The sequence below is a fragment of the Tauraco erythrolophus genome, chromosome 6 (genome assembly GCF_009769465.1).
Source record: "Tauraco erythrolophus isolate bTauEry1 chromosome 6, bTauEry1.pri, whole genome shotgun sequence".
NCBI lineage: Eukaryota > Metazoa > Chordata > Aves > Musophagiformes > Musophagidae > Tauraco > Tauraco erythrolophus.
In genome coordinates this window covers 48,163,946-48,190,308 of record NC_141470.1, presented here as the reverse complement: position 1 = coordinate 48,190,308, position 26,363 = coordinate 48,163,946, and the positions used below count along the sequence as shown (strand labels likewise).

Below are 26,363 nucleotides of genomic sequence, written 5' to 3'. Positions count from 1 at the left end.
TGTTACTTCTGAAATCCTTGAATCTGTTATTAAGGGATGGAGGATGATTATGTGATAGGTATATTGTATGATAGGTATGTATGCTTTGAAGTTAGGTGTGGACATTTGACAAACAATTTTAGGTATTTAAGTTGTTTTCTTTTCCCACAGCTGTTTATTACCCACCTTATATTTTAGATTACTACTAGCAGTGTCGGTAGAATGTGAATATGTAATCGTATCTTGGGCATCTGTGTACAAACCACCTTTCAAAGGGATTTAAATAAAATGCTCTCCTTTTGTATTGAGGCAGCTAGAAACACTCACAGGTTTTGCTGCTGACTTTTCTGTAACTTCTGGCTGACAACCAGCAGCAAAAGTTGCAGTGTGAGAGCATCCTTGCTAGGTCACCTGGTTTCTGTGAACGCAGCGTATCTAGGTCCTCGGGAAGTCCTTGTTGCAGTCATATTTGCATAGGGAGACTTGTTGGAAGGATTGTATCTAGTAGCTTGTGCCTGCATGTTTTAATTTTCCCTTTTGCTTAGCTTTGGCAGTTACTATTCTGGAAGCCATCTCCTTGCTGCGATTTTGTGTCAAGATGCATACTGCTCTGATAAATAAGTTAAGGTCCTTGTTTTCCAAGTATTGTCAATGGCAGATGCCCAACCTCCTTTGCCAAAGTCAGGCATGCCCAATATTTTTTGAAGTTAAACTCTCCTATTGTCTGGTTTTGTCTTCCTACCAAGGGCCTGAAATTCCGAGATACCCCAGCTCCAGCTTTTGTAGATGCACAAACAAGGTCTGCCTAAGCTTCTACTGCTCTCTAGGCCTTTTGGAGGTAATTTTGCACCCTGCTGGGCTTGCTTGCATGGTAGGCTTCTGCTATAGGACCACTGCTCAGAGTCCTGTGAAATAAGGAGTGGAGTAGTTTCTGCAGCTGCACTGTTTGATCCAAGTTGTTTGTTACAGGTCATGTTTGGGAAGCATTTACTGGCTCGTGTACTCTGCCTCATCCTGCTCCCACTTGCCCTCTACACGGCTGTGTTTGCTGTTCATTTTACAGTATTAAATAAAAGGTATTTCACAATGTTTTCTCCAGAAGAATCACTTGTCTTTGCTTTGAATTAAAGGCTATTGATTATGGATTTCTCCATTTTCAATGTCAGAAGCACAGCCACAAGCTGTGTCTTTGTTTAATTCCCTTCCCAGACTGCTGCATTGTTTTTAGAGAAAGGCTCTGGCCAAGCTAGCAGTGAAATCGAGTCTGACTTTCTGAAATGCGAAGCAAGTATCCTAACCAAACTCAGTCTCCTTTTTTTTCCTCCTCTCTTTCCTGGACCTGTAAATGTCTCAACTCCATTTTTTTGTTTTTGCTTTTGTAATTTAATAAAAAGGCACTGCGTTCCTTAAAAATGCTTCGACTGTGATTAAAGAAAAAAAAAAGTCTTGAGTGTGCCGAAAGGGAGGACTTTTCTCTGAATGCCTGCACCCAAGAGATGCTTTTTATGTGGAAAAAGCACAACAGCTAGTAAAATGGCCAAGTAATGTTTTTCCATATGTCAGCATTAAGAGATGAGGTAGATAACCATTTCACCATGAAAAAAGATGATAGAATTAAATTGTTATTTTTCAGTTTAAGTCAACTGGTCTTACCACTACCCTCTTAGCAGAAATGAGACTTAAGGATCCACAGAGAAAGGCTTTGTTATATCTAAGCTGACAGTGAGTCAGGTTATTTGTCGTAAGAACACCTCCAAAGATAGTTGATGGTGCTTTGTGCAGTGTCAGTGTGTACATTTTTGTGACCTCAGGTTCTTGCAGCTCTGGACAATTTCCTGCAAGACTGTCTCTATCTGCTGTAATTCACAACATTAGAGGTGTGTGTGTCTAAGGGAACCACAGTCATTCTTGATGCAGTCTCCTGATGTCATGTCTGGTTTTATCTTTTTCTTTCTGTATAAACAATTCAGTAATGCATGACAGAGCTTTGTGTGCCTGTTTTGCCAGGCTTTGAATTGTAACATTCTTTACTCTCTTTTGTAGTGGTCCTGGGGATGGTTTCTTCAGTTCAGCATTTCAGTCCCAGTTGATCGGAAACAATCTTCATAACGTCTCCGTTCCAGAGCGTGAGTGTCCGAAGGAATAAAGCACTTTGAGTGTTGTCAATGTACGTGGCGGTTTAACTGAAAACAGCATCTCCTGTGAGTCAGTGCAGGACATTGCAGGTTATGCCTTCATAGTCGTGGTCAGATATATGCTGTTCCTTTGTGCAGTTTTGTATATTGACCGAAAAGAAAAAATCTGAAAATAACACTTTGTTTAGTGCAGGGTCACTAGCTATTTCATCATATTCCTTCTAGACGGCAAGATGCCATTTTGAGGGATTTGACAGTTTGATGTGCATGCATCTTTATGTTTTTTGGCCTTTATGTTGCTTGAGACAACAAAAAGAGATTTGTCCTGTTCACCTTAGGTTTGCAGGTGTTCAAATGTGGGATTTGTTTCCAAAATGTGTGTAAAGTAAGACTATTGACTCCTTTGTGACACTGTGCCCCTGGTTCAGCTGTTTTGTTTTCAAGCATGCGTATGAATTTAGGTGAAAGATGGCTCTGTGGTTGTTCCCTAATCCTCAGGTTGGCTAGGGACTACTGAGCCTTTCATATGGTTTAGATTTGCGATTACTTCAGCTTTTCTCTGGCTGTTCCCTGCTCCAGAGCTGCTACTGGAAGAGCATCAGGTCCGTTTTCCAAGACTCTGTTCTCCCACTTGTGTTGGGAGGCTGTGAAGAAAGGTGTATGAAGCCAGGGTATCAGCTCCACTGTCTGATAGCTGAGCTTGCCTCCCTTCCCTCTTGTGTTGCTATAGGGGTTGGGCAATGGAGTGCTTTAGACTAGTCACATGCTTTTCAAACTCGTTCGTGTTTTAATTTGACCACATGCTCTTACAGAAAGCTATCGCAAACCTCTCATTATTGAAATTACATACAAAAGAGCTAGCGCTTCTGTTTATGTTAAAACTAGGTGGGAGAATTTCAAGTGTTTCAGCCAAATGTTATTTAACAGTTTTACTGAATCCTTGTGGGGGATGGAAGATAAGCTTGCAGTGAGCTGTGTGGAGTAGTGTCAAACAGGAAATGGACTGTCATCAAAACAAAGTGGGAGAATGCATGCCTAATTGGAGCACTGAAGACTAGCTGGGGGAGATATTTGTAGGAGAGCTTCCTTATGCCTTTTTTCTCCGTCCTTCCTTCCCATGTAGACTTGGCATACGGGTCTGTGGTCACAATAAAGAACCTTCGGATGGCAGGGGGATACCTTCACTCTCACTGGCACCTGTATCCGGAGGGTGTTGGAGCTCGCCAGCAGCAGGTTAGTGTACTGTGGTAGTACTGCCTCTGACTGCAACCATCAACTCACTCCTGTTGCCTCAGCAGTAGGTGCTGTTGTGACAGGAGCTATATATTTATTTGGCATCTGTTACCCTCTCAGTGACACAGCTGTACATTTGGCTTGGAAGCCTTGAGTAAAAAGGATGCTTGAAGAGAGCCTATCATACTGCACCAGAGAGGTGACTTACAGTAACAAGGCTTCATTGTAGTAGCAAGACCACCCTCCATAGATGGAGGCCAAGAGGACTTAAAAATAATCTTCCATAATGCAAGTGCTGTTGTTACCTCAAGGACGGCCGTAAAACTTATGTTTTAATCAAATACATTACTTTATCTTACAGGTTTCATTGCTGTGTTTTAAAAGCAACAGAATAGGGCTGCTGTGTGTTTTTTTCACTCCTGCCATTGGCCTCTGTGACCTTACATCAAGTAGTCTCCTTTTGTGCCTTGCTTTCCTCATCTTTTGCCAAAGAATTTGTAAGGCTTTGCTCATCATACGTTTGTAAGCTAGCCATAATTAAGCTATCTCAACTCTAAGGGCTTCTGATTAAATGATTAATCAATAAATCAAAGTAAAAATCAGAAATCATGTAACTATTGCTAATGAAGTAGTACAAAAATTAAGTGAATTTATTTTTGTCCATTATCAATCATCAAGCTTCACAAACCATTGCAGCTCCTGCGGCTTTCCCAAGATGTATTTTGCAGCTTGCATGTTAGTGTCTAAAAATTGTTCTGAGATCCTTGAAAGAAAGTTACCAGAGAAAAACAAGTATTTATTTTTAACTTCCTCTCAGTGGCAGGAAGTTTTCAGAAATTAAAACTTTGTCTCAGTCTTCTTTTCCTGCTGTTCTTCCCAACCAAAAATTCTAGTGCTCTTATGTAAGATTGATGTTTATTACCGTAGATGGAGATGTCATACCAAAACTGGCTCAAGGATAGGCAAAATTCAAGTGCAGAGCATGCTTTATGACACTAAAAGCAGGGAAAGGGGATTTGGAGAGGACCCTCATGGGAGTTTCTGTGAGGCTAAGTGGGAAAGAGTGGAGATTCCCTCTCTGTGCTCCCTGCCCTGGATGTAGGCCAAAGAGTAGGGGGCTGGCACAGTTTGGGGGCTGCAGAGAGGGGAAGGGAGTTTAGAACTTGAAGGAGATTTAGGGAGGAAAAGATGAAGGCAGTGATTTCTATGCCTCCTCCTTTCCCTTCTCTCCTGATGATATAACCTCAAGGTATAAGGTTCCACCTCCAGTTTTCCCTTTTTCCGTACTCTCAGACACTCCTGTATGTTCTGCCTCTCACCACCCACTGGACCAACTGCTCCCATATGAGTGAGAGGCACAGGTCTGGGACTGGTCTAGGGTCCTGCAGAGCAGGGCTTGCTCTTGCTGCTGCTAGAAGATGAGAGCGAGCAAAGTGGGCACAGTTCCTCATGCTGCTCAGGAAGTTTGCTCTTGGAAGAAGCACCCTGGGGCCAGATGGTCTCACCTGCCCATGGTAACAGTAGGAGCAGTTACTCTGTGTGAGTCTGAGCAGGCCGGTAAGGGTTAGCTGGGTAGCACACGCAGCTTTAGCAGCTGATCCCTAAATCCTTCTTACTTTGCCTGGATCTTTTGGCAGAAGTATTATAGTTGTCACAGGCAGGCTGTTGTCACAAATCTCTACCAGTGATGCCTGTCTGTAAAGCCAGTGCCGTTTCCATCTCCTAGTTCTGGTACAGGTCAGTGATTGTTCAAAAAGTTCTGGTTTGGATATCCCGTTGTTGTAGAAGGAGCCTTTGAAGTAGAGCGAGAGGAGGGCAGGCTGTAAAGTTGGAAGCTGTTACTCATGATGCATGTGAACTGCCATTAAACGTAGGGCTCTTGAGTGCATGGGCTGTACACTGAATAAAAGGTGTGATCTAGGTTAAGGAGTGACCAGTAACTGACTTTCTAGAAGATACTATCAGAAAAGTCATCCTGGGGTTTCTGTGTTATTGGTGCATTCATTTGGGAATGTATGTCTGCTATCACCAACTTTTTTTGTGTTTGGTAAAATAATTTATCCTGTGCTTTCAGGTCACTGCCTACTTACATAAAGATTTGAATAACCTGTGGATTATAAAGAAACATGATTCAGATACAGGTAACAAGCACCAGTAAAGTGCCTTTTATGACTGCTGCTTCAGTTTTTCACTTAGATATTCTGAGTTCCCTTCATGGATATGAGGGGAAGAGGAGGAAGGTCAAGGGGAATCTTACTCCATCTTGATCAACGTTGTTTGTGTCTACTGTGTTTTCGTTTTTTCTCCAGACTGTACAGCTGAAGTAAATAAGCTTTTCTCAGCTGAAGGTTGCATTGACAACTTTTCATCTAGGTAGGGCTGCAAATAACAGAGAGGAAATTAATCTAAACTCGGTATTTTGTGGAATCTGTTGTTGTGGCTGTTGGTCCTGGAGAAGTTGGCTCCTGGTACGTTCTGATATATTGTGCTCAACTGATTTGCATCGACGTTTGCTTGGGACAAAGTAACGTAATGTGAAGATCTATAGTTTGTACATACATCTGTTGTTTTAGAATATCATACAATCTAGCTGAGACATGTTTGTTCTGACAGTTTCCTTTCTTCACCTGCAGCATGTGTATATAAAGTTATCAAGAACTGTCTAAACAACAAAAAAAATTACAAATAACCTAGATATAACAAAATTATAAAATGACTCTTGTAACACTGATTATAGTTCATGAAATTTAAAAAAATATATATATATACACACACACCGTTTTGGTGTTCAGTTAGCCTGACCAGGCATCCTCTTTATTTAAGGGTAGCATGCATTGCTTGGGGCCGTGTTCTTTGGAGTATCCCTCAGGGCTGGTCTCTAAACTACAACAGTGGTTTACGCTAGGCTTAGAGTCGTCACAAATTAGTTTGCCTTGTATTGTCTGCTTGAGGCATGAGTGTTCCCAAGAAACTTTCTAAGACCCTGATTATGTTTCTCATGCACTGTTATGATGAGTTTGCCTTCCTTCAGCAGATCTGTCAGACCCCTCAAGCCCTGTGGAGTTTGTGAGGCACGGAGATACTATTCGTCTGGAACACAAAGAGTAAGGATGACTTCTGTGATTCAAAGAGATGGCGTGATTGAATAGAGTTGGCGGGAGGTTTGTCTTGCTGGAGGCTACATGTTTAGGCCAGCGCGGAGCGGGCTGTGTGACAGGGGTGTCTGTATATCTGCGTTTCCAGTGTGGAATTTGTGGAGTTTTTCTTCTATGGTTTATATTTTGAAGGGTGTCTGTTAAATGGGAAACTTTTAACAGAACCACACAACTTCATTAGAAATACCTACCTAAGCAGCAGAGGGATTTGTTCAGCCGTGTCAGCTGCAATATTAAAGGTAGCTCTTCTGCAAAGACGCAGTTTCAAAACCCTCATTCTGTTGCTTGTCCCTGCTCTCTGAGTTTTCTGGGCAGATAGTGTGGAGTTTTTGTGAGTATACTGCGAGTGTCCTGTTCCTACATGCATAGGCAGTACCCACCTGCCGAAGTTCTCAACAGCGCTGAGGTCACAGCAGTGAATCACTTTGACGACAATGTTGGCTGGTGCCTTCCCTCTCTGTGTAATACCTGAGAGGAAGCAGGGAAACCCTGGAGACTTGATAGATCCTCATCTAGTCTAACGTCACTGTGCCACAACGCTCTGTGCCGTCGCAGCCTTGCTTTCTTAACAGAAGCTCTATAAACTTGTGAGCCTGGAAATCATGTGGCATTGCATGCGGCATGGCGTGTCCACAAATCATTGCCTAGCTTCCCAAAATTATTGCTCTATTTTAGAAAGAAAAAAAAAAAAAGCCCTGGATGTAGGGTTTTGCTACCAAGTGCACGGTAGCGAGGGTGGTATCTCGCTGGGGCAGCACCGGTCGGGTCTGAGCGGGGCCCCGTGGCGGGAGGTGCCGCTGCGGTGGTGCGGCGCGGCTCCGGCAGGTGGCGCTCGTCTGCCCCGGGGCGGGCGGGCGGGGCCGGCTGGCTGCTGGCGGGGGCGGCTCGTCGCCTTGGTGGGTTTGTGAAGGAGCGGCCGGGATGGGGCCCGGTGGTTCAGGTTGCCCCGGCTTGCCCCGGCCAGCTGTCCCTGCGCGGGCGGGAGGCTGTTCGCCTGCGCCCTGTGCAGCTGGCGCTAATGGCGGCCGCTGATCCCCCCCTCAGTAGATCTGTGCCTGACTCAACGCTGCGCGCTTTCCTCTCAAAAGCAAAACTGATGATCAAGAGAGGCCAAGGTCTTGCTTTGCTTCTTGCAGAAGCAGGACTGTTAGTCCCGCCTTTACTCTCCATTAAAAAACCAAAACAAAACAAACCCAACAATGTCTTTTCCACTTGTAGGTGGTGGATCGTAGCTTGAGGGTTGGATTTATTCATGCTGTCCTCCTTTTCCAGCGCTGCCCAGTGTGGCATAAGCTCAGAGTCGCACAGTGGGAGCAGCAGTTTCACTCTGCGGCCCCCATCGCTGTTAAGGCTGCGTCCTGCACGGCCCACAGCTGGAATTCAATGGGCGAAGCGCCGGCGGCTCTCTAAATGGCTCAAACCAAAGTTCTTATCACAAATTGACAGAGACATAAAAGCAAAACAAGGTTTGACTTTTAATTTCATTTCAGGACTTCTAGAAATCTTCACAGTCACCAGCATGAGGCTCCCCTGACAAGGAAGCATTTTCAGGTCACTGGCTATGGAATAGTAAGTCAACGGCAAGATGAAACAAAAGCTCTTTCTTTTGGGGAGAGTTCATACCATGCAAGGGCATTTATTATTGCTTTTTTAGTTTGTTAGCCAAGGTGATAGATGTGCATCTACCATATTGGAGGAAAAACTGATTTAGTATGAAATAGCTTATCTCATATTTAAGCTCTATTTAATGTGAACACAGACAAGAAAATAACGTAAGCTTTTACTGCCAGTCTAGCTTTGGCAGTGTTCAACTCCAGAAATGCCAAACTGAGCAACATTGAAGTTGCTCTGACAAGTATTATTTTATGTATTTGGCCTTGTCACATAGAGAAGTGCCTTTTTTTTGACAGGATGATGACAGACTTTTGAATCATGAAAATGAAATCTGCATTGAGAGCTGAATTTCCAAACGCAAGAGGCTGTTGCTTAAACCCCTTTTGTGAAGCAGTCAAGTTACCCCCATTTAAAATGTAACTCTGAGCCACAGACAAGTATGAATTGGAACAAAAAAAAATTTAAGGTTGCCAACATAGAAATGTATTTGTGAGTAGTTGCCCATGTCTGAATCATCTCTTCCCAATGGGGAATGTCTTCTGTGAAGTCTGAGCAAGAGTAGCCTGGGCTCCTTTGTTTAGGTTTACAACCATTAGAGTTTCAGAAGTTCCTATTTGCAGTGATTCAATCCTGTATGTCTTCTAGTTGGTGGGTTTTGTTGTTGTTGTTGTTTTCATTTTGTGTGTGGTGGTGGTTTTTTTTAATTCCTGTGGTATGTTTGCTTGATAGAATGGAACAGGAGACTCCAATGATTTATGGCGGATTGAAGTGGTGGGCAGAAAGGCTGGGAAGCTCATCAAAGTCCTACGGAGTCAGGTCCGACTAACCCATGTGGCCACAGGGTGTATATTGGGCTCTTCTGGAAAGACTCTGCCAAAATGGTAAATAGCTTGTAATCCCCCTCCACCCCTGCAAGGCCTTGAGCTGACATATTCCTTTGCTCAATGGTAATCTTAAACTAAGAAATAACCACATTTCCTCCATTTTTTTATCTTTAAAATAATTTTTAAAAGTAGCTAGTAGGTGTGGATACAAAAAGGCTAGAAGCAGAAATTTTCCAGCTACTGCAGCGTCCTGTGAAAGTTCCTTTTCCCATGCAGGCTAGCTGAGAAACAGTTTGAGGTTTTTGTAAACTAAGACTTTATCTTGCACCTGTAGCTTGTTATGCAGTCTTGTTTATGGCACACTGGGAAAGTTGTTTTGAAATGGGTGTTGTAGCATTTAGCCAATCACTCTGGGAGGTGGATGGTCAAGCGACCAATTGCCTTGGCCATCCTTGTGAACCATATTATATATATATACGGATTTGTAATTAATAAACGGCTGATGCTGCTGCTGCCGCTGCTGCTACTGCTACTGCTACTGCTGCTACTGCTGCTGCTGCTCCTGCTGTTGGCGTTGGCTCTTTCTCCTGCACCTGAATTCTGTGTCGTTCTTCTCTCCGTCCCCGAGACGGCTGCGACAAGTAGGTACTAAAAATATAACCAGAGGGGAAGATCTGGGTTAGGTTATGCAGTCTGTTACAGTGAAGGTATATGGCTCTGAAAAATAGTATCCCTTATTAAGAGATCCCAGAGTGGCATGGGCATAGATCTCGTCATCTGGTAAGTCCAGAAGGGGATGACAGACATGTTCTTCAAGGCCTGTTTTGTCATTGGGATTCACAAAAATTGCTAGAAAGTGGGGCAGTTTGTTCTATTCCATACCATAATCCTCTGAATTTCTTTTATTGGTATTAATTTCTTTTGTGGTTGGAAGACCTTCTGCCATTTTTGCGTTTAGCATCTGAAGCGAGGACAACGGTAACAAGCTGCTATTAGCAGGGGTTGTGATTTAATGTGTCATTGGATTATGTATCTTCATCATTAAAGTGAGGCGTATTCAGAGACATCCAGACTAATGCCAAGTGAGCTGCCGTATCTGCAAAGCTGTACTGAGTGGGATGCTAACATGGATCCTGAAGGAGCAGGCTGTGCGATTGTGTTGCTTGTGTTTCCAGAGCAGCCTCCGTTACTGCTAGCTTAGGTTTCCCTTCACTGTGTTATGGTAAAAAGGGCTTCTAAGGAATCCTGTGGATGCTGAATCTTGGTGAGCAAAGGCAGCTACCTCTGGTGACTGTCTGGCCAGGAAGGCAAGTGCCATTTAGACTTCACCATTTAAAAAAAAAATAAAAAAAATCACTGCCTCTGTCAACAGTGTTCAAGAAAGGGGGTATATATTCCCCCCTTCCCCCTCTGCAACACAGACTTACCCTGTGAATGGGAGTTATTGCTGCAAAATATTGACAGCATTAAGAGCTGATGGGAAAAATACTTGTTAACTGCAAGTAAGGATGGTTACAGTATATTGGATTTTTATATTTTTTTAGGAATTTAAAGATGAGAGAGAATTAAGTTGTGATTAATTAATGGAATTAATTAATTAGTGGACATAAGTCTGCTAAGTGGTGATTGATAGAAAATTCCTTATTAATCTGTCATATTACAGCAGGGTTTGATGCACTTTCTCCCAAAGTGTTTGATGTGACCTGCTAGAAATAGGGTGAGAGACTAAACGAACAGTTGGCGGGATCCTCTGAAGTTATGCTTTTGTTTCCGCAATACAGTTGCTGTAGGCATGGGTTGACTTAACAATGGTGATTTTCTTCTGGAGAGATTGTAAGGGCTGCCATGAAGTAGCTCCTAGTCGTCAATGTGCATCTTCTTCAGAAATCCCATTGCTTATGTATGGACCTAGGTTTTTTAGTTTAGATGCTCAAAGTTAGAAATGTAGTTCAAATATTCAGTAGAATTTTGATGTTGGCTGCCTTGCAAATCTGTTTTGGTTTCTGCATGGTGTTTAGAGCGTGTAAGAGCGTGTAAGAATGCAGCTGCTGGGATTGAGTGGTATGATAATTGTTACAGGGAAGTAAAAAGCTAAATAGGGGAAAAATCAGACATGAACTGGAAATAGCAAGTGATGGTTTGTGGGGTGGTGGCTAACTGTTCTGCTGTTCCTCAGGGGTTGGGAACAAGTGGAAGTCACGTGCACACCGTACCGGAAGGAGACTCCCAATTCCCTCTGGAACTTCGAAGATCATATTAACCCTAAGTGTAAGTCATTTATTTCCTTTTCCTTTGAGAGTGCGTCTTGGCTTGCTGTTAAAGGAAAGGATGAGCTATCAGATTGCAAGAAGTGGCATTCAGTGTTTGGAGTTTGTGTTCTTTCCCAACTCAAGTGCAAACTTGCTGAACTTGGGCCAGTTTTTCAGAGATGCATAGCCTTTCTCTGCCAGTGTACTGTAAGCTGGTGATAATACTTCAAGCACAGTGGAAGTATAAAGACTTTGTTAAGGATTTTGAGATCTTCATGGGTAACAAAAGTGTGAAGTTTAGTAGGCACTGTGGTACAGGCTGTTATTTTTAACATCATTGGTTTAATTGGGAATTACTGTCATCGATACGAGTATGTTATATATACTTTAATGATTTTTTTTTAAAAAAAAAGCTAAGATCCACCCTGTTCTGGTGTATTTTTTTTCCTTCTCTTACCGGGGGCATGCAAAATAATGACTTTGCAGTACCACTGAGAAATGAATAGAAGTGTGACAGAGAACTAAGTTTGCCAGTAATGACAGATGGGCCTTGCAGCCTCATCCAGGAGTTAGGTATGTGTCACAGCCTCGTTTGGCCTGAATTATTTGATATAATTTTCATCCCATGAATTGCAGATGACTTGGGCTGAGTTCTGAGTTATTTAAAAACCTGGTGTTCTTCATCCTTTTGGAGTGACTGTATGCAAAGAAAAAGAGAGGAATCCTGGGCTGTTGACTTGGTAGAATTTCCTCTTCTATTGTAATGCATTTTACGTTCCCACACTCATGGCTCATTTACAGATAAACAGCAGCCTATGAACAATATGTCTCTCATTTCAGCTAGAAATACCAATCTGTTTATTTCATGGACTTTTATCTGTTTTTCTTGCTCCTGGAAGAAAAGGAGCAAATCTAGGAGCACATCAGTTGTGAAATTCACTGGGGCATACTTTTGTCTGCAAGCCTCTGTGTTTAGAATATGAATGAATTGTGTAGAGAATTAAAAGAGGTTCTAGAAGCAGATTTGTCACAGGAGGAAAGAGTTGAGTTTATTATGAAAGAGACAAATAAAAGTAAACCATACAGACTTCTAATCTTATTTTTCTCTCTTTTTTTAAAGTGCCCAATATCAGCCTGGATGTTTTGAAGCCTACTTTTGCAGAAATTCTGCTAGAATCCCACATGGTTATGATCCGGGTAGGATATAATTAAATCTAGATTATAATTTTCTTCCTCCTTTCTCTTGCCTCAAAAAGAAATAGCATTTTCTGGGATATCTGGGTGATGGCTGCAAGCTAGGGCAGAATTTACATGCCCCAGCAACCTACTTGAATTTATACTTAGAAAAAGGGGTGGTCTTGCAGCTGAATCTTCCAAAAGTTTGGAAGCCTTGGGCTTGATGCCTGGCTCTGTTGTTGGTGTGATCTAGCTACAGCCTAATTATATAATCCCTCCACTGCTGAAATTTGATTCTGTAAAGAAGAGTTGGAATTTTTCCTACCCTACTGAAAGGTTTTAAAGTTAAATTAATCTTTGTGAGACAGGACGATATTACTGTGGTCAGAGTGAGGAAAATTAGCTAAACAGACAGAACAATAAATGTTTGGATTGAAAATGGAAAACTTCTGCTTTTTTTAAAGTTCATCGAGGTGCTGTGTTTTCTGCTTTCCTCTTCCTTATTTATCCCTGAGTGTAAAAAAGAAGAAAGAAAGAAAAAAAAGAAGCTGTATTTAATATTTGTAAGGTGGACTACTCTTGCAGTCTTTCCCCTTGATTGTTCTTTGTGGTCTTGGCCACAGCCCTTCTTCTTCTATCTCCTCAATCCTTCGTCTGAAGAATGAGAAGTTAACATTTTGAGAAAGGAGTCTAAGGTTTTATTTGTTACAGTTTGTTAAGCTCCTCTCAGATTCTTAAAAGAAAGAAGGTAGTCAAGCAAATAATTATTAATGCTAAGCGTTTCTGTGGTAACCAGTGATAACGCTGTCTCAGGTAAGAAAGCACCTGCCTGAGTTTCCATGGAAATAATCTTTCTGAGGCTTTTATTTCATAGTGGAGGGAAACCTGTCGAAGTAGTCTCTTAATGAACAAATGTCTTACTGAGGACACATGTTGCAAAGTGACAGAAAAGCTGGGGAAGAGAAATGAGGGGATACTGCCTCTTATGGTACCCAATGAACATTTTCACTTGCACAGTAATATTAAAACATTGATTATCCTCATTGTGGCCATCTTCAGAAGATGATGTGTTTATGTAGTCAGAAAACAGCCTTTATGTAGGAAGAGTATTCATGTATGTTTGTGTACCCAGACATTTCTAGGCAGGCTTTGCAGCATAACTGCCTGCTCATTTAAATTTTATCTTGATTTATCTGTAGGGAAACAGTGGCCTCAAACCAAAGGACAATGAAGTTACATCCAAACCTTGGCACTGGCCCATCAACTACCAGGTATATCAGTCAATCCACCTTTCTTTCTGTTTTGAAGTGCTTTTGCTGTGCTTCTTGAAGCATAGCACCTCTTAATAGCATTAAAGATGATGTCAGCTTTGTTTTGTAGCACCTGAGCTATTTGTCTCACCTCTGACACTGTGCAAAATACAAACTTGATTGATACAAACACATTTTACTCCCTTCTGGTCTGTTTCCTCAGGGCCTGCGTTTTTGTGGTGTCAATGAGACTGATTATCGGGTTTATTTGCTGGGAAACCCGGTAAGTTGGAGTGGGAGGTTCCAAGCCAATGTCTTAAGCAAATTTTAGCTTACTCTTGCTTCTGACAGTGACAATGATTCTCTTCCTCCTCCTCCTTTTGGACTGTCTCTCTTGTACTCTTGCTTGCATGTAGCGTTTCGTTTCCTCTCACATGTGCATTCCTATGTCCAGCTTGAAGTCCCAAATCTATCTTTCTTTTCTTATGTAGGTGATTTGGTGGCTAAATCTGGTCACTATTGGATTGTATCTTCTGATAGCGGTTTCCACTGCAGTGACCCTTAAGAGAGGTGTCCAACTGACACGTGAACTCAAAGGTGAGGTCAGTCTTCTTATCCCTCCTGCACTATAGAATCCCTATTATAACATCCTGGTTTCCTTATACAGGATAGCTCATCTTGCGACTCCTGTATTTATTTTTTTTTTTAATATTGTATTAAACCCCTGGAGGTTGAACACGATACAGTCAAGGCAGCTGTATGTACAAAACACTAAGCTATATAGTGCTTTCAAAGAGTAGCACTGAACAATGTGACTGTTAACAAAGGGTTCCGTACTAGGAGCAATCACTCTGATTAATAAATCTTGCTTTTTGCATGGCAGACCATTGCTGATGAGTTGCCAAATTTCCTAAACCTGTAAGACTTGATCGGAAATCCTCAAGTCAGCAAGGGCCCTGAGACACCTGCTTAGCCAAAGAGAAGAGGTCTGGAAGTGACTTACAGGCAGGAGATGTGATCAGTGGTTCCTCACAACTCTTGCCACCCCTTTGTGGGAGAGTACAGAGCTGAACTAGGTATAAGCTGGCATCTTAAGGTGATCCACAGACATGAATCTCAGTAGGCTTTTGCTGCCTTGTTTTCTTGCAGGAGACAAGGGCTGGGATTAGTCACTAGCTCACATGCCAGCTCTGCTCTGCAGGTGATCACCCAGCCTGGCTTGGGAGTTGCTTATGAACTGCTCAAGAGTCAAGACATTGGCCACAATTGCTGTTGGTTACAGCAGCTCAGAAATGACCAGATGTGTGTCTGTTGGAAAGACTATGTTTGATCTGGGCTGATCTCCTATCAGTAGGGGAAGGTGATAAAATGTTTATCAGGGAGGCCTTCCTGATGCAGAGATCTGCTAGTCCTGTGGTTTTTAGCTTGTTCTGCTTTGCAGGCTTCCAAGATGTTTTTTGTAGCAGAGATGCTTACCCCACATAGGTTACTGATAATAGGCTTCCTTTTTACAAATGCCTTTTGCAAGCACCTTAAAAATGTGTATATGGCAGGACTTGACAGGGACCTTGACAGGCTGGAGAGATGGGCCTGTGAGAACCTAATGAAGTTCAACAAGGCCAAGTGCAAGGTCCTGCACGTGGGTCGGGGCAATCCCATGCACAAGTACAGGCTGAGCAGAGAATGGATTGAGAGCAGCCCGGAGGAAAAGGACTTGGGAGTGCTGGTGGATGAGAAGCTCAACATGAGCCGGCAATGTGCGCTGGCAGCCCAGAAAGCCAACCGTATCCTGGGCTGCATCAAAAGGAGCGTGGCCAGCAGGTCGAGGGAAATGATTCTGCCCCTCTACTCTGCTCTTGTGAGACCCCACCTGGAATACTGTGTTCAGCTCTGGAGTCCCCAATACAAGAAGGACATGGAGCTACTGGAACGAGTCCAGAGGAGGGCCACGAAGATGATCCAAGGGCTGGAGCACCTCTCCTATGAAGACAGGCTGAGAGAGTTGGGGCTGTTCAGCCTGGAGAAGAGAACGCTCTGGGGTGATCTTATAGCAGCTTTCCAGTACCTAAAGGGGGCCTACAGGAAAGCTGGAGAGGGACTTTTTACAAGGGTGTGTAGTGATAGGACAAGGGGCAATGGCTTTAAACTGAAAGAGGGCAGATTTAGGTTAGATATAAGAAAGAAATTCTTTACATTGAGGGTGGTGAGGTACTGGAACAGGTTGCCCAGAGAAGTTGTGGATGCCCCATCCCTGGAGGTGTTCAAGGCCAGGTTGGATGAGGCTTTGGGCAACCTGGTGTAGTGGAGGATTTCCCTGCCCATGGCAGGGGTTTGGAACTAGATGATCTTTGAGGTCCCTTCCAACCCTAACCATTCTATGATTCTATGACTTTGTGTGCCGAGGGTAGGAAACCACTGAGCTTAGGTTATCAAGCAATATCCACAAGGAAAAGAGTGGGAGCTTCATTTCTCAAATAGTATAATAGTGAACAGGGCACAACAAAAATACTGCAAGGAGCTACCTGTATTGGCTTTAAGGGAAACAGACCAGTTGGATCAATGCCCTGCTCTCAAGCTCTGCATGTGCTCTGTGCTACTGTAGTATGCATGCTGTTTTGAAATGAGAAATGTTTCCTGATGTTTATGCAAAGCAAATGACAAATCCAGGGGATGCAATGATCCTTTATTATGTCCAATACCAAGGTTGTACAACTTTCCATAAACCCTAATAAGTCATACTTTGACCATTCTGGTTTGCATCAATGGTTGCTTCATTTTCTAGATCTCTTTATGGGAAGTGAATTCTAAAATGTGACGTGAAACTATTCAGTTATGCAGTAAGTTACTGGCTAAGCTGCATGCAGGCACCAGAGCTCTCAGTCCCTTTCCCAGGCTCTGGAAGCTAGGCAACATTTCTTTCCAGGAAAGGCTGGCAAAGGGATCATCTCGATGGCTTGTAGTCTCGTTGCAGAGAGAATGAAAGACATCAGAAACTGGAATGGTGTAATTAGTCTGATGTACGTCCTGAGAAACTGCAAGTTCGGTCTTAACATAGAGCATGGTCAACCTCCTGCCAGTCCGTTGAGACTTATGCCTTTGTATATCTTTTCTGATAACTGCTCTCCTGAAAAGTGTTTGTGTGTTTACAAAAAACGCAGCTGAGTTGTTGCAGAGGCTTGGAGCAATTTCAGAGCAGTACATGACTTCTTGCAAAGCTTGTTCCTGTTGAGTTTGCTTACTGTGATAACACTTGCAAATAGGAACTGTAGTTGAGTTTTTCGCTGCTGAAATCTGTTTATTTGTGTTCCAGAACTGTCCAGAGTCATGCTACATGGTGGAGGGCAGATCATGCTGGGCTGGCTCCTTCATTACCTCCCTTTTTTATGATGGGCCGAGTTCTCTACTTTCACCACTACTTTCCTGCCATGCTTTTTTCCAGCATGTTGACAGGTAAATACTAGAGTCTCGGAGAAGACAATTCTGTTAACTTGAATGTTTTCGGTCTAAACAGTATATATATTTTTTAAATGGGTTTTCTGCTTGCTTGTGCAAAGTGCTTGAAAACATTGACTAATTCAAAATGTTTTTCACAAAGCCACTTGCAGTGCCAAATTGTGGGGTTTTTGTTACCACCCTGAAGAGGCCTTCATGTCTAGTGCTTAGGGCATTTAAATTCAGAGACGTGACTCTTATTCTCTGCTGTGCCACTATTCTTACATACGCGTTTATACACGTTACTTCCCTTTGTTTGCTGCCCCCGCTTTTCTGTCATGTCTGTTTATAATTCAGCCTTGGTAGTTTTTCCTGTGATTTTGTACCGACTTAGCATCCTGGGGCCTAGATCTCTCTTGCATTTATTCAAATGGAAAGGTAGGAAAAAAGAACCTTCTGCTAATACAAAACGATCCCTATGGTTCTGAAGGTTACCAAGGTAAATGAACTTTTAAAATTGACAAGGTTTTCTGGTGTTAACAGGGCTTTGTCAGCCCAGTCTATGGCTGAACATAGCAGGTCTGTTCTTTGGCCTCTGCATTGCTCCTGACTTCTACTTCCTCCTTCTCCTAGGAATCACCTGGGACACACTACTGAAGTTTTGTGCTGGGTTCTTGTCACCCAGCACTACAGCTGGAAAAGTATATGGAGGAGGATTCCTGGCACTGGTTCTGCTCATTGTGTACAGGTGAGTGCTGAAAGCTGAACTTTTCCTGAATATGTTACAGTCACTGTCTCAATGGGAACCTTAGTGCCTGTTAATTGTCCTTAGCCTTTGTCTCTGCCTCTCTTCTCTGCTGAACTTGTCAGACATCATCAAGCCCAATCCTAAACCCTCAAATTTGCTTAGATTCAGCATGTGTGTCCCAGTAATGTGTTATAAAACATCTTTCCATTGCAGGAAATCTTTCTTTTATCCCAGCACTCAGTGTGAACCCTCTATTCTCTTCCAAACCCACAGTTCAGTGGTTTCTGATTTCTAGTCCTCATGTCAGATGGTGCCACATCCCTCGAATACAGACAAGTTCTTTATTGCTGTAGGTTTTTCTCAGCTGGCTTTTCTCTAAAGCTGTTGCTTTCTAAGAGAAAATACCACCTGTGATAAAACCGTGTACTATGTTGTATATATATTGTGTTCAGCAGAGATTAGAAGCTCCCCAGTGGAGTTTAGAGCACCTCAAAAACAAAGTTTTCGTAGGACATCCGTATGGACTAATCTGCTGCAATGTTTTTGAGACAGAATACTGTGCAGTCCCTGATGGGCATTTGGTTTCTTTCCACAGCTTCTGCCTCTTCCATCCTCTGTCCTACGGGATGATAGGACCCATGGCCTCCAACCCTAGCAGCCCCATGGCAGGGCTCCGGTGGATGGACTCATGGGAGTTCTAGAGCCAGCAAAGGGAGCCTGGGAAGAGTGGATGAGAAGCGTTGAGATCTGCTGCATGTCAGGCTGATTCTGGTGCTTTGGAGACATGTCACTGTAAAATGCCCTCTCTGGAGAACTCTGGATATAGTAGCCCTGTTGCTTTGGCACTTGCTTGCACTGCCTGCATTGGAAGAAACATACGATGACCGTGAGAAGGTCCTCTTTAAAAGACTCGTGTCCTGAATCCTTAGGTTGTATTTCTGGACAACTGACTGCTAAAATCTCAATTCTTTTGAGCAATATATATCAGTCAAACAGCTGTGGCATTCCAGCAGTTAGACCGGTACAAGTTGGAGGCTGTGTGTAGTTGCATGTGGGTGTCTTCCTTCTGATAATCTAAGCATCTTTGCCGTTTGAGAGCCAGACAGTGTTTGAGACATTAGTACTTTTATTATCATTAACAACCTTTCTTATGGCGAGGTTTTCGAAAGCTTCATGTAAGTATCTGGGCACCTACATTCTACCTTGCCCTGGTTGTCTGTGGTTTTTTTTTTGTTCTGACCCTGAATTTTTAGAATTTGACTGAAAAGGGTCTGCTTGAAATGTCCTGAGCCACTGTGCCTTGCCTGTCTTCCAGGCCTTCTGCAGACAGAGGAGATGGAGATTGTTTATGCCTGTGTACTGCCTTGCTCTCTGGTCACCTTTAATCGCTTATAACAATCGTTCAGAGCCAGACTGTTCCAGCTCAGCACTTTGTAGCTTCTTTGCAGTTCTGTCTGAAACTGCTAAGGAAATTACAGTGGAAATAGCAGGCGATTTATCTTCTGCACCACTATGCTGTAAAGACTGGCTTCTTGGGGGTGTACTAGAGACTGAAATGATAGCTTGAGAATTTTACAGACAGCTGTCATTCGTGCTGTCGTCCCAGCTATTACAGTGCCAGTACCTGTGCTTTTAGGGGGAAGGCTTCATCTTACTGAATGTGGCATCTGCAAAACTCGTGTCAGTGCCACGGGGTCTGCACAATGTATCCCAGCAAGTTCCCTCTCATAGATGCCTGACCATCAAATTACTGTATTGAAGAAAATGTGAAGCCAGGCAAAACTCTTTGTCTGCTAAAGTGTCAAGAGCCATTAGATGTTGAATCCACTCCTTCCAAGAAAGCAGAATACTATTTATCAGGTGCCTTTCTCCTGCGTTAGGTCTATTTTTGTAAATTTTCCTTTTATTCTATCTCCTACTCTTCACCCAATTGCAATTTCTGGTCACAGTTCAAGGTTGCTACCTTGTAGCATCCAACATGAGTGACGCTTAGACCCCAGCTGTGTTCCTATCTCAAGAAGTAATATTTGCAAAACTCTTTTGTGCGTGTTTCAAGGAACTCAAGCCTTTCATTTCAGAGTTCTTGCTCTGCTTCTCAGCCTTGCATCAAAATTACAGGTAGAGAGAGAGCAGCAGGTGAGCGTATCCATCTTTAAACATGAGTTTTGCATTCATTTCTCTTACTGAACCGTGAATTCTAATGTATTTCCTACAACACAGAAGGGCTGTGTTAGCATAGTTGTTCTGTGGGGGGGACCGAGACTGCAGTCAGACTTGCTTTCATTCCTCTTTGATAGAGATCCATAGCACTATTCAGGAAGGCAGCTGCTTGCTATTAAGACTCTGGCTTGATGTGTCACATTGCTCTCCAGAAGTTGACTCCTGTAGACACTAACTCAAATGGTATGGACCTGTGCTTTTGATTCTAAAGGTTTTGAGTTAATCACCTGCTGGTCATGCATGGTGGGAAATCATTGCACTAATTAGCTACTGGGTTTAATGATGCTTCTCAACTTGCAGTTGCAGGAAGTGCTCCCACCAGCATGAGCCAGGGGTTCACAGAGGTGATATATAGGCAAGAAGGTTGAAGGGAGAAGGTTGAAAACTTCTTCAGATCCTGCTTGATCTGACAGCACATGCAAATTGTTAACTGTTGGCAGCATGGCAGACAGACAGTCGATGCTGCCTTTGTAGCAATATGATTCAGCATCTTCTGCTCCTGGTGAGATTATCGGCTTAATAGCTTTCCCAAAGATGGTCCTGTTGCCATAGTGGAGATTTGCAAGGAGAGCTGATAAAAGCCGTGATGTAAAGTGTGTGGTTTTTCCCAGCACATACAATCACATGCTTGCCCTTAACACTAACAACAAAGAAAACTAAAACTTGTGAGTTTTTGGAATGACAGTTTCTAACACTCTTTTTATTCATCAAATTAAATCTGTGGGAAAGCAAAGTAACCGTGGTTACTTCAGTTGTTATGAAGGGGTCAGCTTTGTAAGAGCTGCCTGAGCCAGTGTATTCCTTGGCCAGGGTCCCTCTATGCTTTATTGCTAATAATCTTTTGGGTGGGGATTGGCAGCTCAGTTTGGGGATTGACCAGGTGAAGGCAGCAAACAGCAAGCTCCCATCCACCTTCCTGTGCACAAGCCCAGCTTCTGTTTCAGTGCAGACAAAGGTTTATTTTTCTTTAGGACTTCCATTTCAGAAATTCTCTGAGAGCACTTGGTTGACATTGAGACTGATCTATTTCTTAGGCCTTGTGTGCTAGTAAGGGGATGGAGGCATATAGTACAAAAAATCTAGCTATTCCACAAGAGGGAGTAACCTCCAGCAGATTTTTTTTTTTTTTTAAAATTAACTCTGGAGCTAAAAGTATTAAAAGGTCTACATTTGAAGACTAGAGGGCAGACATTTCCTTTGCACCCTCTGGGCTCCAAGGGTTGGATTTTCAAGTAAGTGTAAATTGATGCTGCTCTGTTTTCTTTCTGGAGAAAAATACTGAAAAATTACTTTATTTAGAATTTGACCTTCAATAAAAAGAAAACCTGTCAGGCCATAGGTGGAACATAATAGTAACCAGTATTTTGTGAGGTCAATGAAAGACAATAATTGGTATTCCCTTACTGACTCTGACTTAAAATGTCTGAGTGGTGCAGATGTGAGGCAATGGGTGCAGGGCACTCTTTGCTTTCTGAATGGAATTTGGGCTGCTTCAGTTCAGTTTTTCTGTTCCTTGTGGAATGAGTTCAAATTCATTTTGAGGACTGCTTATTAGTCCTCTGCCCCAGTCATGTGGAAAATAGGTAACGGTGCTTTATGAGGCTGGAAGATGCTGTTCTCTGGAGCAGCTGCTTTCTTTGAACTTTGTTTGACAGGGCTCCTTTTATCACTGGCAGAGTGTTTCATCAAACTGTATCCATGGATTCAAATCACAAAAAGCTGCAGGCCGCCACGTTCCCTGCCTCAAATTCTTTTTTATGTGTAAACTGTATTTTCACCTCTTCAGAGTTTGGAGGATAGATAGAAAGCCTCTGGGCTCATCTAGCTTCATCCTAGACAATCCATCCATCTTAAAAGGTTTCTGTTAACAGTGCCTTCAGGACACCGATGTGCACACATCTAGTCCAGCAGCAGGGACTGACCTATTTCCAGGAACTGGACTCATGCTATGAGACACTGATGTGTCTGTGAGGAGGATTTGAATGGAATTTTCTGTGCCATGGTTGCCCTTGGTCCAGGTAGAGGACTTTTGTGCCATGCACTGCTTATCAGCGTCGTTCACACCCCTGTGGGTTTCATAGATTTCATTTCATAGATTTCTAGGTTGGAAAAGACCTTAGAGATCATCCAAGTGGATGGTGGGAGAGCCACCACCACTGTCTTGTCTGCAGAGAGTTTTCTTTTTGCGTCTTGGTTGGGAAGGCTTATTGATGCACAAAGGGCATTGGTAGGATCTACCTTTTTATATCTCCCTCCTTTCTTCCTTCCTTTCTTCTGCTTCTTTGGGTATGCCCAAAGTACAGGGCATGTCTTTCTTTCTCCTCTAGTTTTTAGGCTGTGCATCCATTTCTTATGGGCGCCTGAACAAGGGGTAGGACAGGACACCTCATAGTATCCTGAGTGGATGAATACCTGTCACATGCACTGAGAACAAAACCAGAACCTTGTTATGGAAAGAGAAATAAATGTGTTATTTGACAGTTCCCTCCTGTCCCTCCTGTATCCCTCTGAGAGTCTTTTTCAAGGAACTTGAACCAGCTGTCAACATGGAAACACAGGCATTACCTGAAATTCTCCGTTGCAACACTTACTAGCTTCCCTTCCAGAGACCGTGCCTGTGTGAGTTACCCTCGGGGTTGGCACTCTGCACACGAGTACCATTATAACAGTTTCCTCCTCTCAGGATGCTGCTGGCAAAGTGAAAATCTCCTTAGTGGTGCCCGGTGCGTCTGCCTCCTGGGGAATATAGGTAAGACTTTTTATTTTTCCCTTTTAAAGCAAGTGACCCCACACATTGGCAAGTGTGTGTCATGAAAGCAAAAATGTGTGGACTGTTAGAACACCATAAGGCTCTTTCCTGCTGGGAAGGGAAGGCCACAGATAAGAACACCACCTCCATAGCACACTTGCTCTCTTCAGGGGTCTGTGGGCTGCAAGCAGTCAGGACTGAAAATTGTCTCTGTCTTCTTTAAAGTACAAAGACCTTGGTTGCATGTTTGGTTGAGAGTTGCTTTACATTTTAAACTCCTGTATGCTCTTTACTTGAATGTCAAGGGCTATGATTGTCACAAACAATATCTGAGGTAGGGGCCATACTAGGACAGAAACCACTCATACTGAATTTGTAATTGGTCGTAAAACTTGCCAAGTGAGTTTTTTGTGGTTTACAAGAGGCAACTCTTAGAGCCATCCTTGGAGAACTTGCCCCTGACTGAGCAAGAGTTTGGAGCAGCAGTGAGAGAGCTTCTTTCATAATTCTGTCGTATATTCTGAACCTTTTTTACACACACCTTGCGTGCGTGTGTGCATCTGTCTATGAACTGAATGTCTTTTCACTGAGGTGTAATTACTGCACCATACTGTGTGGATGAGAGAATGTTCCCTTGAGCTATAAATGTATTTTGTTCAGGAGGTCATGGAAAATGAGGTACAATTTTGAATTTAATTTTGTAATAAATACCTCTTCTTTCAAGTATTCTCTTTGTGTCTAGATCTTGGGGTGGTTTTTTCCCCTTTCCTCTCTCCCTCACATGCACAGTTGAAGTAGCAACAAGAGCTTTAAACAGACCCATTGGAGAGTTTGATTTAGGACAACTGTGATGTACATCAACTTTTAGGATACAAATGTTGCTGGATTGCAATTCTAGGAGGTCAGGTTTTGCCACAGTCCAAGCAATGTGCTGATAAGCACAGTGGGAAGTGGACTGGTACATTTAGATGAGAATGAAGTACTGTCTATTGAAGCAGGTTTATTTCTCCGTGTTAAAGATGTGTTAAATTGTAAATAGGTATGGTATGTCAGGTTTAGTGGGTATATCCGTCAAGCTTCTGGTAGGTTGCCTATGAACATTTCATTTGACAGATTGAGGACTTTATTGAGGAACTCAACATTTTTCTGTAAGTCATTCTTATGTTGAGTGTCTAGTGTCCATAACATCAGACTGATGCACAATATTGTGCAAATGAGGCCCTTGCTGTGAACTGAATGCAAGTGTCTGTAATAAAACTGGAATGCTGTAAATCAGAATCGGGCTCTACACCAGGCTGTAGTGACAGGGCAGCCTGCTCTTGAATACAGTGTAACAAAGGGTTACCATCCTTGGGGTGGAACTAGATGGGGAAAAACAAAATACAGCCTTCTTATTTGGGGCTACACATTGATGCCCAGATCAGAGCCAACCAGTCTGTTTAGACATGTTGTCGTGGTTTAGGCCGATCCAGCAACTAAACTTCACGCAGCCGCTCTCTCACTCCTTCCCCAGTGAAGTGGGAGAGGAGAAAAATATAATAAAAGGACTGAGGGTCGAGACAAGAACAGAGAAGGAGCATCCACCAACCATGGTCCCGGGCAAAACAGACTCGGATTTCTCAAAGCAAAGCAATTTGTTAAGAGTTACTTAAAAGGATAAAGACAAACAAAAACCAGTTACCTGAGAGGATAAAAAGAAACAAAGCCAGATCTTAAAACAACACCTTACCCCCCAACCCCTTTCCTTTTCTTCCTGGCTCTACCCCCCCCTTTCCTTTTCTTCCCAGCTCTACCTCCTCCCCCAGCGGCGCAGGGAAGACAGGGAATGGGGGAGTGCAGGTCAGTTCACCCCTTCTTGTTCCTGCCGCTCCTTTCTTAAAGGAAGAGGAGTCCTTATACCCGTTTTCCCTTGCTCCAGTGGATCCCCTACCCACAAGGAAAAATCCATAGACTTCTCCAGAGTGAGTCCTACCCACAGGATGCAATCCTTCCCCATTGGATTGCTCCAGTGTGGGCTCTACCAGTCTCGGATTCTTAGGGAGTTGTTGCCACTCGCTCCGGCGTGAGTCGTCCCACGGACTCTAGATGTGTCTCTACCTTGTCATGTGTCCCATGCTCCACAACTGTCCTCAGGCTCAGGCATCTCTTCTCCAACGTGGGCTTCTCTGCAGGCCGCAAGTGGGGGTCTGCTCCACTGAGACCATCCTGGCTGCAGAGGGACCGCCTGCTGTCTCGCCGCTGGTTGCAGGGAAACTCAGCTGCGGCACACCTCCTCCCGCTCCATCTTCACTGACCTAGTGTCTGTGTGGCCGTTTCTCTCAGATCTCAGTCCTCTCTGGGTGTACTCGGCCCGGTGGGCACCCCAGGATCAGGGTGCTCCCCGAGTTCCCCCGGCGGCTCCGCCGTCGCCATCCTCAGCGGGTGGTGCCAGTCCAGCGCGGGCAGCCGCCCGGCCCGGGAGCCAGAGAGCGGGAGAGCAACGCCCTTCTCCTTCTGTCCTCACCCCCAGGCAAAGCAGCTTTTCCTGTTCCTTGTCCCAACTTAAATAGGGCAATTCGCAGAGGTGCCGATTGGCTTAACCCCGAGGGGGATGGGAGTCCAATCTGGTGGCTAGAACCAGGTCTGACCTGGTTCCAAAACCAGGGAAGTCGCAGGGAGCAAATCCTCTCTCCTGCCACCAGAACCCCCTCACATCAAACCATCACACGTGTTCCAAGGGCTGCTAAAGCTAAGCCAGGACAGCTAGAGACTGGACTGTGGCCTGTGCAAGGTGATACAATAGGCTGGTAGATGGTTACTGAAAAGCCTATTGACATCTTGTATAGCTTGAGAAAGTGCCAGTTGGCCTTTGGATATTGTCTGATCAGGGCTATTCTGGAAGGAAGGACTGCTGATACAGAAGCTGTGCTAGAGCATAGGGAGACGACTGTAAGGAAAAGGCATGAAGTATTGTTGAGAAAATGCTGATAATATCTGAAGTAAACTTTACTTCTCACTGCTCTCTAAAGGAAGGGTAGCTTCTTTTCCATTTGTTTGAGCCTGCCAGGTTTTCTAGGCTACTGAATTCCAGCCATCATCCCGTTACGTGTTCTTCAACAAGAATAAAGCTTTTTATAACCTAGTGTTTTAATAATACACTCTGTCTGTTTGTGCTCTGTCTTCAAGCTGCTGCTTCATCTTCTTTTTTGCTAGCCAAATAGAAACTTTCAATGCAAGCTGCTTTCTCTAGCCCTCAAATCTCCTGTGCCTCTTTTCTCATTTTCTTTGGTTTACCCATATGGTTTCCCAACTGTACACTGTCTTCCAACATCAGTCTCCCCAGTTCCATATGCTGAAATAAATCTCCATTGCTCCTACCACTGCTTCCTCATTTACATCCAAGGACATCCAAGGATTGTGGTTGTCAAACACTTCAGAGTTGTTTTCTAATACACCTTTCTAACTGTAGCTCTGGCCCACGTAATGCATGTTCTGGAACAGAAAGGTTGTGCTTTATCTGACAGGCATAGTCTACCAAGTGCTAGGATTGCTTTTCCCGTATTTGCTATTCTTGCAGTCATTGTTTTCTCTCCTGATTTCATCCAAAGCTAGTCATCCTG

At 43.5% G+C, this 26,363-nt stretch overlaps 1 protein-coding gene across 1 annotated transcript in view; it reads left to right on the top strand.

Annotated features, from left to right (window-relative positions):
* Positions 1-20,535, top strand: part of POMT2 (protein O-mannosyltransferase 2) — a 28,208-nt gene extending 7,673 nt beyond the window's left edge. The window contains 16 exon segments of the mRNA XM_086613208.1: positions 949-1,055; positions 2,023-2,105; positions 3,238-3,347; positions 5,422-5,488; positions 6,379-6,451; positions 7,993-8,071; positions 8,846-8,997; positions 11,117-11,208; positions 12,310-12,386; positions 13,565-13,636; positions 13,839-13,898; positions 14,107-14,212; positions 16,926-16,985; positions 16,988-17,065; positions 17,681-17,795; positions 18,391-20,535. Coding sequence (XP_086469334.1) covers positions 949-1,055; positions 2,023-2,105; positions 3,238-3,347; positions 5,422-5,488; positions 6,379-6,451; positions 7,993-8,071; positions 8,846-8,997; positions 11,117-11,208; positions 12,310-12,386; positions 13,565-13,636; positions 13,839-13,898; positions 14,107-14,212; positions 16,926-16,985; positions 16,988-17,065; positions 17,681-17,795; positions 18,391-18,496 — 1,437 coding nt within the window. The 3' untranslated portion in view covers positions 18,497-20,535.
* Positions 20,536-26,363: the final 5,828 nt, after the last annotated feature.